Source organism: Panthera leo, chromosome B4 (assembly GCF_018350215.1).
Source record: "Panthera leo isolate Ple1 chromosome B4, P.leo_Ple1_pat1.1, whole genome shotgun sequence".
NCBI lineage: Eukaryota > Metazoa > Chordata > Mammalia > Carnivora > Felidae > Panthera > Panthera leo.
In genome coordinates, this window is record NC_056685.1 from 15630778 (window position 1) to 15646855 (window position 16078).

Genomic DNA, 16078 nt, shown 5'->3' on the forward strand with positions numbered 1-16078 from the left:
CTAAATAATATTCTATCGCACGGATATGCCACATTTTATTTATCCACTTATCCATTGATAGATATTGGGTTGTTTCTACTTTTTGAGTATGAATTATTCTCTTGTATACATTTTTGTGGAGACATGTGTTTTCAGTTCTCTTGGATATATACCTAGGGGTGAAAATGCTGACTCGTACAGTAACTCTATGTCTAACATTTGAGGACTTGCACACTGTTCTTCAGAGCAGCTGTACCATTTTATATTCCCACCAGCAGTGTACAAGGGATCTGATTTCACCACATCTTTACCAACACTGTTATTGTTTGTCTTTTTGTGAAGTGGTATCTTATTGTGGTTTTGATTTACATTTCCTTAATAACTAATGATGCTGAACATCTTTTCATGTGCTTATTGGCCATCTGTCTATCTTCTTTGGAAAATATTCAAATCCTTTGCCCATTTTTTAATTGGATTATTTCTTTTTATTGTTGAGTTATAAGAGTTCTTTATATATTCTGGATACAAGTCCCTCACAGTTGTTTTTTATATTCTGCTTCCACAAATGGGCTTTCTCACATTGGACTTCTATTTTGCTACATTCTTTTTCAAAACAAATGGCCCATACATACAACATTTGCTAGAACAGAACCTTGCAAGTATCAACATAAAAGACTGTCCGTGAAGTATACCCTATAAGGTTAGTTACAATTTTCATATTCAGTATCCTCTGGCACAGCAATTAAATAAAGGAAAGGCAATTTAGATAATAAGATGAAGGAAATAATTAAAAAGTATTAAGAAAAGCAAAATACATATTTTGTGAGGACCAGAAGGTAGAGTTGACTGTGATAAAATTGCTTCATCGACACTTTACATTATACTTACTGCAATAAAATAAGTGGTCACATAAAAAAATTACATATGCAATTGAGCAAGATCATAAAATTGCCATTATAAAGATAATATGTCTTAGGCAAGCGCATTAGTCATCTAAAAAATTATTTCATTCAAATGAGCCAAAGATGCAACAGACTTTTAGAATATCCCAGGGATGACCTCGTGTAATATTAAGATTATATCACAGGGCAAGAAATGTTTGAAAGCAAACAAGCGAGATTTGTAAAAATGACATATATGTAAGGGTGCTTGTGTGTTTTATATACAGATACAGCTTTTTTTAAATTAAAAGGTGACTTTTTAGAAACTGAGGTACACCAAAAAGAATGATGCTCAAAAACACAGAAACATAGCATTAACAAGGTCAAGATAGCAGCTTCCATTCTGTAAGTGTAGGTTAGTGTCCGCTTCCCAAGCTCACTATCTCACGAGTGCATACCGCTAGTGACAAAGAAAACCAGCACACGATGTACGAAAGGATCGATGCAAAACCCTCGTTAACAGTGCAGCTCAAACAACGCCCATTTCAGATTCAGACTCGAAAATGTTGGAAGCACACGGGAAGGACATTTCTGTCACAGTGCTGCTCAGGGGTGACGTCAGGTCAATCCTGATCATACAAATATATCACATATTTTAAAAGAAGGTGAAGTAATTTAAAGACTGTTATGTATGCGCATTTGCAGAGAGCTTTGAAAAATTCTAACTTACATATGTGAAATTTTCAAATGAGAAGTATTTATGAAGTAAAGGCTATGAAAGCAAATAAATGTCCATTGTTTTACAAATAAAAGCTGACATTTGAATTTGACGTTGTATGTCAGAAAGCGTGTAAGCATTTTACACGTTACCTCATTTAACTGTCACTAGGACCCTCTGACCCTGGCGCTGTGATGACCCCCACTCCACACATGTGTAAACTAAAGCAGGGAGGGGTTGAGGTGCAGCTAGGACTCAAACTTGGCCAGTCTGACTCTGGGGTCCCTGCTGCCTTTCAGTGTTACCACAGTGACTGCTACTACTGAAAGAAACGAGCACTCAAAACGTAGGAATTTGTTATTAGACACTCAAGTTCTTTTCTCTCTTTAGTACTATGGAAAGTACCTTTGATTGTTTATCCTAAAAAAGAAAAAAAATAGTAAGCAAATGAGCAGACTGGGAATTAATTTCTTGAGTCCAATTCTCAGCTCTTTATTTGTTTTATGATGTTCTCACTTTACTGTGTGATGTAGACTAAGACAAGGAAAGTTTGTGTTTTCCTTAAATAACACTCCCCAGGATATTTGTGACTGAATGAGATCACCAAGAAAAAGGCAGAGAGTTACAAAATAAACCTGGTTGCCGTGACTACCCTTCAAGAACCAATTACCAAGAGGACAGTCAAATTATATAGTCAGTTTCTTCCCAACGTACAGAAGGATGTGCTCCAAAACCTCATCTGTAAATCCACCATTTAGAATTTAAAACATGACCTATTTAACCCGTCATCTGCTTCAAAAATAGTACTGTATTAATATTACAACAATACTGGATTTAGACAAGTTCCACTTTTCTGCTTTCAAACTCCCAGAGTTATCAAAAACACACTGTGTCCTCGTGTAGTCCTGGAACACGTTAGGGAGGTCTGTCTCTCTCTGGTCGGCGCGAGCCAGGTACTGGGAACACAGCCACCCCAGCCTAAGACACTGATGGTGTCAGTATGGCCGAGAGCACAGGCACCAAGAAAGTGGGATCAGGGATGGGGCAGGGACTCTGCAAAGCCAAAGCAAAGACAACGTGTCCAGTCTCTTAACAGCATCCATCCCTGGATTTCCTGGACTACGAAGGAGCTAGGACTTTGTCTTTCTCACTCTGTATCTGCATTTTTGTTCTTGAGATTCCCTGCTTTAGTTTAGACTCCGTAATCTTTGGTCGCTTCTGGCAGCTGTGCTCCTGACCCACCCTTTCTTTCCATGAGGAAGACTCCTTCTTAGACCACCTCTCCACCTTCTTGTTTCTCTCCTTATAGGGAGGACAAAAGGTACATAACCGATAAGAATGTATCTCTGAGAAGAAATACAAATACACTTACCACCAAGAAAACAAATTCCTCAGCCACCTTTTAATTTCTTCACAAAAAGGACAAACCTACACATTATTTCACAAGATCTATGTGGGGTTATTAGAACAGGACCTCTGGTATCAAGAAAGTAAGTTGGAGAAGGACATGCTATTAACAACCATCGGTGGGGAGAGGTGAGGAATTGCAAATTTGGCCTTTCTCCCCTGAAAACCACTTGGGACCATGACTGGAGTAAAGGGAGAGAGAATGGAGCCTGAAAGGAAGGGTCTGAGGCAGGTTATGAACAGAAGCAGAAAGAGGAGGGAAGGAAAATGTCAAAAATGGCCCCATCAGGAAAGGAAGAAGGTTTCTTACGTCCATCTGTCTGGGCAAGGGTCTATTCATCAAATACACACAAGAGTCCTTGATGAATTCTGGGACCTTAAACGAAAGCTGGGGTCTGTGTATCTCACATACCGAAGTCTGGAGGAAATCCAAGGAGATTTGCTATTTCTTTAGGAGTGAAATACCGAAGTTTAAGCATTGATAATTTTGTTATCTTTTCTTCTTGTGACAAATTGGTGAGGGATTTGTAGACATTCTCAATCTGTAAGAAAACAGCCAGGATAACTGATAAAGTAGAGTGCAAGCAGATTTGTTAAGATAAGATCATCTCTTGTGATTCAGTTTAAAAAGGATGAACATACATGTATGTATTGTATGTGCTACAATACACGGGAGCAAAACGCACAGGGCAAAACATCCCCTGCAATAAACTCTATAAATGCTTCATCAATGGCAATGTAAACTTTGAAATCGTAATGTTTAAAACTGAAAAGCTTAATGTTGAACAAATCAGGAAACACTCAGTTTACCTGTCATTTTTGAGCCCTCAAAAATGAAACCGTAAGAAATAAACAATGGCAATAAGACGTGAAGAAATACAGTGAAAGATAAGAAGAAACCTGATCAACCAAGGAAATCAGGTTCACAATGCTAATAAGTGGATCATTAAAATGTTCAATGTTTATGATCAATTTCATCAAATTAAGATATTTTCTTAAAATGATAAAATATACTTGGTAAATTTAACTTCTCAGATTCATTCATTTGCCTCTGATAGGATTTTTACCATGGGTAAATTGTACTAATGGGAAGTTCAAATCAGGATAAAAGAAGATAATGTGATTTCAGTCCAAAATTATGCAAAAATATAAGGTATTTTTGCTGTAAGTATATCAAGCTTGTTTGTTTTTAAACTATCTTTTTTTTAAGTTTATTTATTTATTTTGAGGGAGCAAGAGAGAGAGAGTGAATGAGCAGAGGAGGGGCAGACAGAGAAAGGGAGAGAATCCACACTGTCAGCACAGATGCCAACATGGGGCTCGATCTCACAAACCACGAGGTCATGACCTGAGCTGAAATCAAGGGGCAGATGCTTAACCGACAGAGCCACCCAGGAGCCCCTCAAGCTTGTTTTCAACCATGATGCCATGAAGAGTTTACAAGTGAAGTATTAACGAAGAGTCTTGCTGAGATGTAGATTTCTGTCCCTAAAAGGCAGTTTTATAATGTGTGATCCAACGAAAGCCTCCAATATTAAGATATTTGTGCATAATTTTAGAGAACATTAACTACTGTATGCTGCATTTCAATTTACTCCTTATGGAATAAAAAGAATACCAGAGGTAAGAATAATAACAGAGAAAGTGAAACAAAATATTCTTTGTACATAAACTCATCTAGCAACGAGAAACAAAAAAGATTTATCCTATAGTAAAGAATTATTATATACACTATATTATATGAAAATATGAATAAATAACATGTATATTAATTCTGAATTAGACATGTAAAATTACTTTAATATTCTCAGATCTTAAGTCTTAAACATAGTTTTCAAGTATTTTAGCTCTAAAGCATATACGATACCTGCACGTCCTCTGAGGTCTGCAACACAGATCCTGTCCCTTCTATGTAGCTTCCATAACTGAAAGATTAATATGTATGTTATGTAGCATCTGATGTATTTGTTAATGTGAAATTTCTTAAATATTTCTTGAATGAATTAATCAATCTAAATAGTTACATCCTTCTGAAATTGTCTGAAACACATCAACATACTTTGTAAGTGAAAAGTTGCCAGATGAGACACAAGATAATTCTATTTAAATTTCTCAGACACTAAATTTGGCATAGTTTTTTGACTTGTGCAAAAACAACGTTGAGTCATGCATTATTACCATTTCTTTGTATTACCTGTCAATTTCTTACTGTTCATCATAGAAAGCATGAATTTGTTAGGACTTTATATCCAAAGGCTATTCAGTATCGACACTCCTGGCACGTTAAACCAAATGTTATGTAGGTGAAAACAAATTGTCACTATTTCTCCTAACGCCTGAACCATCACTGCTCCTCATGAGCTGGAAACCACACTCTCCAAGACCACGACAAACACAGGCCCACTGAATGTGCGTCTCCCTCTCACTGTTAACGCAGGTTTGCACTCTTTTTCATACAACAAAGAGACCACTGTATAAGAAACTGTATTAAAAGTACAAAACCCTACAGAAATGCAAGATAATAGTAATATTTCTTCCCCCAAAGTCACTGCCAAGCTAGCTGCTTAAAATATTATCATTACTTTTTTCCCTAATAGATAAAGTGAGAGAAAGTTACACCAGGAAGAATATTTTTGCAAATCTGTGTTCTCACATATCATGTATGTGTGTGTGTGTAGATAGATAGAAAGAAAAATGTTTATACTATTTACACTAAAAAAATACATTTATATTAAGGCTTCCTTTATACCATCTTTATAATTACAAACGAATTTCAAGGTTGTTTTTTATTACCAAATTGATAAGTCTTGTCTTATCGGACTTGGAAACAGACAACAGCTGAGTACAGTCTTTGAAGGCAATGGAAAGTAATAAACCTGTGCCCCTGGAAGTCCAAGGGCAGAGCACGATAAAAATCAGAATAAATCTGGTATGGTTTTATCAGGAGCAGAGTGTGCATGAAAGCTAGCTAGCTAGTGGGTGAAAAGAGAAGGCCTCAAGTTTAGAGATAGGGGTCTTTTACAAAATTTTCTGGAAAGGCCTAATTTTCCCCTTCTTTGTAGGTTTTAAAACATTGATGAAAAATATTTTAACATTCAAAAAATAACCCAAAGGTAACCAATAAAAGACACTGTGATATATATACCATGAGAATAGAAAGTTCTTTATGTACTCATGTGTAATAATATCCAATTTATATCGCATAATGAAAAAAGTACATAATAATAGATATAGTATGTTACCATTTACTTAATAAGGTGGTAAAAATATACAAGTATATTTAAATACACCCTCATACATAATACCTTGGGAAGATTAGACAGCAAATTGAAATCACTAATTTCCTGCATGTAGGCAGGAAAACTGGATAAGCAAGAGATAGAGAAAGGAATTTCACAATCTTTGTACCTTTTGAATTTGGAACCATAAAAATATATTACTTATTTTAAAAACTGAAATTTAAATATGCTCTAATGTGCATTAGATGATTTAACTTTATTTCTTGATATTAAAATTTAATGTCTTCTTATACATTTGATCATGATAGTGGACATAAATTTTGAGGTCTGATGTGCCATAAAAAGAAAGGTACTAAAAAGTAGCAATTCAGTATCAATAGAAACCATGTTTCCACCATGGGTAATTAAGCTCTTATGAAGGTCACCAAACAAATGCCATTGTGTTTTATGAGCACTTTTGTGGGCTGTGCACATAATGTTCTGCCAGAAGGAATTTTTACTCGTGCATTCTATTGGAACACGAAAGCAGGCAATTAAGAGCAAAAAAAAAAAAAAAAAAAAAAAAAAAATCATTCCAATAGAAACATTTTCTAAAATGGTCCTTATTTTGAGAAGAACTAATAGAAACAATAACAATAAAAACCTGTCTATTTTGAATATGCCATTTTAAAAGTCTCTTTAAAACCTACCCTTTGGTAAAGCATGTGGACCTTCTGCAAGTGGGCTTAACAATGTCTAACAAAAGAGCGTATCGCAACAGTGACTTTGGTGGTAAAAAATACTGATTCGTGTCAATGTCATCTTCAAGAAAATCTTTTAGCATTTGCACAGAGAGATCACTGTCCTGCTGATGTTTCCGGTCAATTTCTTCTATAGTTTCAAGCTTAAAAAGAATGGCTTCTTTTCCAGAACATTGTCTGCCATTATCAAAGCAAATATTTGGTTCAATTTTCTTTCTTTCAATTTTATTTTCTGCAACTATTGTATTTTTTTCTGGATGTTCAGATTCAAGTTTGGGGAACTCCTTCAGCACCTGGCATTAAGTAAAAATACATGACCTGTTAAAAGCTTTATTAAAAAATAAAAGATAAATTAATAATGCCCCAACAACATTATGCAAAAAAATCTCTTTAGCCTTTACAGAGTTGTCAACAAAAATACAGAAACCGGATTTACTTGTATGTATACAAGTTATTATTATAAGTTTTTCATCATATAGCTGTAGTGTCCTCAGGCTACAGATGATTTATTTCCTGGAGTTACTGTTTCCTATATTTATTAATGAAAACATTCAACAAATAGGAAGTATGTTGAATATAGATACAGTATCATATTTAAAAAAGAAGTTTAGAAAGCAACTTTAGTTACAGAATGACTAAGTCAGCAGAATAAAAGGCACAGCATTTAAAAAAATAAAAAGAAAAGAGAGACAGCAACATTAACATTTCCAGAAAACGTGCACTGGATCAAAATTTGCCATATTCCTTCATTAAAAAAGAAAAGCTGGAACATACCCATGACCTACAGGGAAACTAGTAATTACGAAAAGGAAAGCATGTTTCCCCCTGAAAGGTTATTTCTCTTTGTGAGTCCCATAGGAAAACTTTGTTCCTGCAAAACATATAACCATACATAATGTCCTATTTTGTAAAAGAAAAATAGTTCCCGGAATTTTTAATGATGATGTCTTTGTGAATATAGTTTACATACCATTTTGGGAACTGACCACCACGGAAAGGCAGATGTACTGGTATCGTATTGCAAGGGATCCAAATGACACTATTGACCCCCTGCTAGTAGGACCTGGCGTTTGAGTTCTTACCTGTGATTGTTAAGAAGAGCTTCACCGAACCAGTGACACTCCCTGTTTTCCACAGCAATTTTAACATAAGTATGTACAGTTGTTTGCACCGTTAGAGATCCTATCTATAGCAATAGAGCATTTTATTCTGGCTTGTAGTAATCACTGTATTTTAAACAATTTTTTTTAACGTTTATTTATTTTTGAGACAGGGAGAGACAGCATGAACGGGGGAGGGTCAGAGAGAGAGGGAGACACAGAATCTGAAACAGGCTCCAGGCTCTGAGCTGTCAGCACAGAGCCCGATGCGGGGCTTGAACTCACAGACTGTGAGATCATGACCCGAGCCGAAGTCGGCCGCTTAACCGACTGAGCCACCCAGGCGCCCCAAGTAATCACTGTATTTTAATTAATGAAGGCTATATAGCACTGACCTCAAAGAAAATGCAACCAATGTGTTAGAATACTGTTAAGCCAGTTTTAAGATAGTATAATTGAGTTTTATCTGAAATAATCAATGGCTTCTTTTGGGGGAAAATGATAGATGCAAAATAGTCAATGGTCAGAAGGGAAATTACAGGGGAGAAAAGGAGGATAACAGCACTAATAATAGTTTTTTCAACCTTTAACTTCTATTTTCTTCTAATAATGAAAGAAAAGTTTTTATTTTTTGTCTCGTTTAAAGCAATAAACGGCATCGGGAGAGGAAAAAGGTCTAGGAGTTGGACCTAGGTGGTGGTCTATATTATAGGCTCAACAGGACACATGTAAGCTCCTACAAAGTCATTCTTGAAATAAATTAGCAGACTGAAATAAACTTACATAATAATAATAATAATAATAATAATAATAATAATAAAAATACCACCTGACCAGGAGCTTGAAAAGGCAATGGTTCTGACTGAAGCTTTGCAATAAGGAAATACCGTAGCCTTGAATTTGGAATGCCGAGCTGCAAGTAAAGCAAGCAGTTAGTTACTGTAGGAAATTAAAGAGACATGAATCAACTGTGAGCACCCAAGTGAAAAACGACTCATACAGGAATGCATTTAGTTTCTGTCAGAAAAGTTCTATTATTGATTCGTGGAAGATATTTTTGTAGCAAATTCTCAAACTTTTAAGTTGCTTTGTACCTTTACTTGAATGAACAGAGATTGCATGTGATGAGCCATAGGTCTCTGAGTCACTTTCATTTTGTAATTCCCAGGTAAGAAATTATACAGACATCCTTACATTCATTATTAACAGTAATCATAAAAAGTAACATTCGACTATAGCTATTTTTGGCAATTTATTACCTCCTTTTATTAAAAAAAAGGAGGATACACTAATTTCAAAGTTAAAAGGCAATAAATATGAAATAAACCTAATGAGACCAGACATAATGCCAATTTCCATAGTACATGTACTTTTTAAATGGGTTTTCTTTTAATTTCAGGACAAATAACTGTACAATAGGCTAAAGATAATAAACAGGAGGTTAACAAACACAATGGCAAAAGAAAAAACAGACGGTGATACTTGTAATATAAAAGATCTACCAAATATCTCCTCTTAACCACCTACTTTGATTTCATATCCATGAAATAGAAGTCATGTTTGCATTTTGTTTTATTTTAATTCAAGTCTAGTTAACATACAGTGTTATATTAGCTTCTGGCGTACAACACAGTGATTCAACACTTGCATACACGACGCGGTGCTCCTCAGGGTAAGTGTACTCAGTAATCCCCATCACCTATTTCACTCATCCCCAACCCTCATCCTTTCTTGGTAACCATCAATTTGTTGTCTGTAGCTCAAAGTCTGTTTCTTGGTTTATCTCTCTTTTTTGTTTTCCTTTGCTCTTTTGTTTTGTTTCTTAAATTCCACATAGGAGTGATATCCTATGATACTTGTCTTTCTCCGACTTATTTTGCTTAGCATTACCCCCTCTCGCTCCGTCCCTGTTGCTGCAAATGACAACATTTCACAATGTTTGCATTTTAGTGATATGTCCCCAAAAGACTACCTAGAAAATTATCATATGTTCATTTTGCTTTCTATTTTGGATTATTTTGAAGCATTATAAACTACGGTACACCCAATTTGGAAATACCAAATGTCACAGGTTTCAAAACACGGTATCCTTTATTTTCTGTGTGGAAATAAATTTACATTTTCTGTGAGCTTCAAGCTATATAATATATATTTTCCATAAAATATGTATATAAATGAATCTATGTGCCTGTACTACATTCTTCAGAAAGTAAGACCCATGTCTGAACTAATTTCAAGATTTACATAAAATATTCAAAACAGATCCATTCTTTTTATTGAGTCAAATTCCCTTTGGGAAAATTTATAGAAAAATTTATAATTTTGGTACCTACAGAGGTTGGAGATAATAGAAATTCTTGGTACTGAAAACCGCAATTTTCTATTGTTTGTATTAACAGGTCTCTGAAAAGACAAAGACAAAAATAAAGAAAAAAGAAAAGCTTTCACTCTGTGGTTGGAAATGGGGTTCTTATACAATAAATTATACATAAAACTTCATTTTATGTGAAAACTGTGTCGCTACCCAAATTGTTTAGGAAGCGAATGATCCTAGGTCTTTATTAAGTGCAGTACTTGAAAAATTACATTTCTCAAAACAAGATAGAGATAATTTCTATTATAAATAAACAAAGCTGCCAGATAATTTATCCCAACTGGTGCGAGCTAGAATCACTGGTCTACTGATGATATATTTGCTATGGGGATAGAGCTCTGTCTGTAGCAAATCAGATGCGGGAGCCGTTACATACAGACAGTGGCTGATTCAAGGACACAGATACTCTCCCGCTGGGCTACCATCTGAAAGGGCTCTGACACAGGGCTTGCTTCTCCTAACTGGAGGACACAAAATGCCTGTCAACAGGGACATGTCTCACTGAAAACATTCCTACTTCTAAAGAAACAGGCAGCGATATAAGCAGCTGAAATTGAGAAATACCATTCTCATTTAAATGCGTGGTCATGCTGCAAAAATTCAAACATATCAAAATGGGAATCAGGTGAACCTAACTTTGTGAAACTTTACATTATTAATTAGTCAAAATCTGTATTACTGAACAAAATATATAACATATATAAAATGTCAGAATGTATGCATTTATTTTTAAGATCTTTATTTCACAACGGCTCCCACAATATACCAAGTTTAAGATGAACACAAAGCAAACACATTTTTACCTTGTAGAAGATACTTCAAAACCTTTAACATTTTCTAAAAGAATGTATTTCGGTAATTTTTGTAATCTAAAAACAAAAACAAAAACAAATGGAATTCTGCACATGTCATTACTAAGAAGTAACAAGTAAAGAAAATCCTTAGAGATATGAGGTAAGTCATTTTTCTGAATTCTTTGTTTTCATAAAAGAATTTTAGAGGGGATAGAGGCAACTCATATTTTATTCATTTTCCCCATAAAAATGGCATACCTAATGAAGCTCGCATTTGAAATGTTAATTTCCAGTGAAGTTTATCAGAAAACATGGGTTCACACAGAGGCTCTGGATTGCACAACTTGCAAAGGGCTATCGTTTACATAGCATGGCAGCTTCTAGGGTTGGCCCCATGTTCCAGGCCATGGGCAACAGGACTCACCAATATTAGCCTTGTTTCCATTGGTACCGTAAGGAGAGGCGATAGAATTTAACTATTAGACTCTCATTCCCTGTCACTCACTGTAGTGGCAGCCGTGGAAATGGCAAACATTTGTGTGATTCCGTCAGTCGTGGCAGAAGAAATAAATGACATGCAGAGCCTCTGAAAGCTGCATGGATAAGCTGCTAATGTCTACAGAATGACAAATGCCACATTCTTCCAGATCCAAAATTTTAAAGTTTGGGTAAGCTGGTAAAAAAAAAAAAATTAAATTTTTACCTTGGGAGAATATCTAGAATATGTAAGAGGCTATTTGTCCTTGGATCAGTCACATCACCTTGCAGGCCAATTCTAAAGGAAAAAGAACGTTCGGATAAAATTCACCATGGATCTTACTTACAGAAAGATACCAAGTCACTTTTAAAACATAAAGACTGAGAAAACTAAAATTAGGTGGTCTTCACAAAAAATACGATCATGTTTGTTACTACAGGGAACAAAATGCATTTATCCACTTAATTAAAAAAAAAAGCCTTACCAATCTAATAAATACACTTCTTATAAAACAGTATGCCAAATGACTTACATGAAACAAAGAACAAATAACCAATAAAGACTAAAATCAATTAACCTGTTAAAATCACTGTTTAGGAAACACACACACACACACACACACACACACACACACACACGCTGGCTGATGACACCTTTTGCTCTGTCCCAGATGAGACAACAATAGTTCAGATGAATGAGCTGGTTGGGTAGGGCGGCAACCATAGAGGAACGGCATTGATAACCAATCATCCAAGCAGACCATAGTAGGAAAGACTAAGACAATCTTGTCCAATATACACTGGAGAGACCTGAATGCTTGATTCTACAAGCAGGGGTTGCAACTTGGTTAGACTAACTAGGTCAGAACAGGTCATGGAAACAGGCAGTATTTGGACTAGCAATTAGATATTACAAGCAAGGTTCAATATGACCAAGAATCACGCAGAAATGAAGACTTGGATTGGGCTTAGGTGGCAGAAACAGAAACAGGTTTAAGACTTTGGTCCTTATTAGCTCCATTGCCTTAGATGAGTTGCTCGATGTCACTTGTCAGTTTCCTCCTGCCTTCCAGCAAGGCCAGAACCATCCATGGATGTGAGGCTCAGAGGGACACTTACAGTGGACTTGAGTACAGGCCTCAGAAATCTTGGGTTCTTCCCACTGTGGCCCTTTCCTCTCAGCGCTCCAACGATGGCAGTGTTACTGAATCGGTTACTGCTGCCATCGGCAGCTGGAGATGGGCTGTTTCAGTTGGGAGCGGTAGTACGGAAGACAGGGGGCCCAGGGCAATAATGTAGGAGGCTGCACAGTGCTGGGGCTGCTTTCTGTTCTGTAGCTCTACTTACTGTAAGTTAAACAGGCCTTATGACTGCATATGCTTGGAGGCATTTTTACACGGATTGCCCTCCGCCTTCTCTGATAAATTCCCAAACTGCTTTCAGATACAGTTCAGATATTGCCTCTAAAAGAATTCCTGTCTCCTGACAAAAAAAAAATTGTCAAAATCCTGCCTCCTGGTATGCAGCAAGCCATTTTCTCCTCTGTGCTCTCATGGCACTTTCAGCATTCACTTCTTATATAGCTTATACCACCTTATAAGAGAATTCTTTGTCAGTCATCTCCCTTAGACTATAAGCTCCTTGAGGATGGGAACTATGGCATCAAAAGCAATGTCTGGCTTCCAGGCACACAATAAATCCTTGGAGAATTAATTTCCTAGAGAGTTGTTTATTAAAGCAAAACTTAGGGGGTACCAGAGTGGCTCAGTCCGTTAAACGTCCAACTCTTGATTTCGGCCCAGGTCACGAACTCATGGTTTGTGAGTTCGAGCCCCACATCGGGCTCCATGCAGATGGTGCAGAGCCTGCTTGGGATTCTCTCCCCCCCCCCCCCCCCCCCCGCCCCGCTCCTTTAGCACTCTCTCTCTCTCAAAATAAATAAATAAACTTTTAAAAAATAGATAATAAAATAAATAAAGCAAAACTTAGCTGGACATTAAGCCTGAAAATACTCATTTAAATTAGAATATTTATGATATGTGATATCCCACTTAAAATTATCTTACACATTTAAATAGAAATATATAAAAGAATTGATAAATCCTTGCTGACATTTTCCAATTGTACGGCCTTCAAAAAGTTACTTAACTTTTCTATGCCACAGTTTCTCACCAATAAAATGATGATAACAGTAATGCCTATCCCATAGGCATGTTAAATTAAATGGCAAACTCCATGTAAGACACAGGATTATCCTTATTATTTAAAATAATTAAAAATATCTAAATGAAGACAGACTGCTCAAGATTTCATCTAAGATATAATTTCCTGAAACACACAGCCAATAATACAATAAAAAAATGAATTTCAACATAGCTATAAAAAGTCACAATTAATTATTCAATGTATATATGAATTGAGAAATGTAAAATTTACTAATCCATTCTTGATTAGCTTTTAAATTTTATAGTTAGTTAAGAACTGAATATTTATTATGGAAACTTACTTTATTAATCAGTTAAAAAGATACTCTTGAATGCTCATGAGTTTAATGTAAGGTACTTTGGGTCAGAAAAAAATATCATATCTTAGGTAAGTATAAAAGAGGTCCCATATAGTCTCTGCGTATCTTCTACTGACTGAATTACTTTGCTCATTTGGTAGTAACTGCTATTTCCTTTTGGATTAATGCTGAATTATAAATGAGTAGATAAAAGGCACTATTTATGACAATTTTCAAAATTATGAAAATGCAGCTGACAGTCTTCAAAGTGTCCATGCTTGAAACTATGGTATTATTTGATTTAATGAATCCCTCGAAAGTACTCTTCTTCAACAGAGAAATATTTGTCATACATACCTGGTGAATGGCTGACAGGGAGGGCTCATTAAAATCATATTGAAAGACAATTTGTCAAACTCTTCTAGTGTAATTCCCTAAGGAATGAACATGTGGGGAAAATATATAAAAACATGCATAGAATGGGGAAGAAGGAAAAATGCTAACTAATTACAACTAAATATATCAGAAATTATAATGCTTAATAGTTTTATTTAAAACACTTAAAAGATGGGGCGCCTGGGTGGCGCAGTCGGTTAAGCGTCCGACTTCAGCCAGGTCACGATCTCGCGGTCCGTGAGTTCGAGCCCCGCGTCAGGCTCTGGGCTGATGGCTCGGAGCCTGGAGCCTGTTTCCGATTCTGTGTCTCCCTCTCCCTCTGCCCCTCCCCCGTTCATGCTCTGTCTCTCTCTGTCCCAAAAATAAAAATAAAAAAAACGTTGAAAAAAAAAAAAATAAATAAAACACTTAAAAGTTTATTTTATATATACGTGTGTGTGTATATATTCTATATAAAACAAACTTATACACACACACACATATATATATATATATATATATATATGTATATATATATATATATATATATATATATAAAACACTTACCACTTTTCAAGTCAACTTCAGTTAAACTAACTGCCCAAAGCAATCTTATGAAGAAATTGGACAAGTAACACGAAGCTAGGAAAAGCTTAGTGACTTCCCCTAAGTCTCAGAGCTGGCCAGAGCTGAGCTGGAATGCTCCCTGAATCCTAAGCATTTCACACCCCTGTCATACCTAAAGCGTAACACTGCTATGTTTCTGGAGCCAAATAGGGAGAACTTCATTTTACAATTAATGAATCTTTAGCATAGTGTCTAGGAAAATGTTCAACACCTCTGTATCAATAATATTTTTTATTTAGTAAATGTGACTGGCCAGTCACCATCCCTTCCAAGCATGTCTCTGCTAAAATATCACCAGATGAAAAAGGTCCCATTTTCAGGTATTCACAATTATTATATTGTTTTACAGTTGTGTGTAGTAAAACAAAACTTTAAAATCTTACAGATAGGATTAATCAAAATAATCCCTATTGGGCTAAGTAGTTGAAAAATGTGTTATTTTGACTCTATTTTATATATCAGAAGGTAAATAGGGTAGAGTAGTCCTCCCTTATTTCACTTTCACTGATTTCACTACTTTCCGGTTTCAGTCAACTCCAGTCAATCAGGTCCTCCTTCTGACATAGGGTCAGATCAGTAACAGCCTAACCCTGCAGCCACAACGCCTGCATCATTCACTCCCCTCATCTCATCATGTGGGCATTTTGTTATCTCACGTCATCACAAGAAGGGTGAGAGACCACATTCACCTTTTATCACAGCATATTGCTATAACTGTTCTATCATTAGTTATTGTTGTAATCTCTTACTGTGCCTAATTGATAAATTACCTTTATCATAGGTATGTATGTATGTGTGTATGTATAAGAATAAACGTGGTATATACAGTGGCTTTGGTACTATCTGAGGTTTCAGGCATCCACT

The 16078-nt window shown here is 35.9% G+C and overlaps 1 protein-coding gene across 15 annotated transcripts in view; it reads right to left on the reverse strand.

The window, feature by feature from the left end:
- TRDMT1 (tRNA aspartic acid methyltransferase 1) overlaps positions 1-16078 on the reverse strand; it is a 91937-nt gene that overhangs the window by 18630 nt on the left and 57229 nt on the right. For 8 of the 15 annotated variants that reach the window (XM_042945011.1, XM_042945010.1, XM_042945013.1 and 5 more), the window contains 7 exons: positions 11936-12007; positions 11242-11307; positions 10398-10467; positions 8894-8977; positions 6914-7257; positions 4853-4910; positions 3398-3527 (listed from right to left, as the gene is read on the reverse strand). In XM_042945011.1, the coding sequence (XP_042800945.1) occupies positions 3398-3527; positions 4853-4910; positions 6914-7257; positions 8894-8977; positions 10398-10467; positions 11242-11307; positions 11936-12007 (824 nt within the window). Of the gene's footprint in view, positions 1-462; positions 2881-3397; positions 3528-4852; positions 4911-6913; positions 7258-8893; positions 8978-10397; positions 10468-11241; positions 11308-11935; positions 12008-14569; positions 14647-16078 lie in introns of those variants that run through there. The other 7 variants (XR_006204569.1, XM_042945006.1, XM_042945018.1 and 4 more) reach the window with 4 other exon arrangements.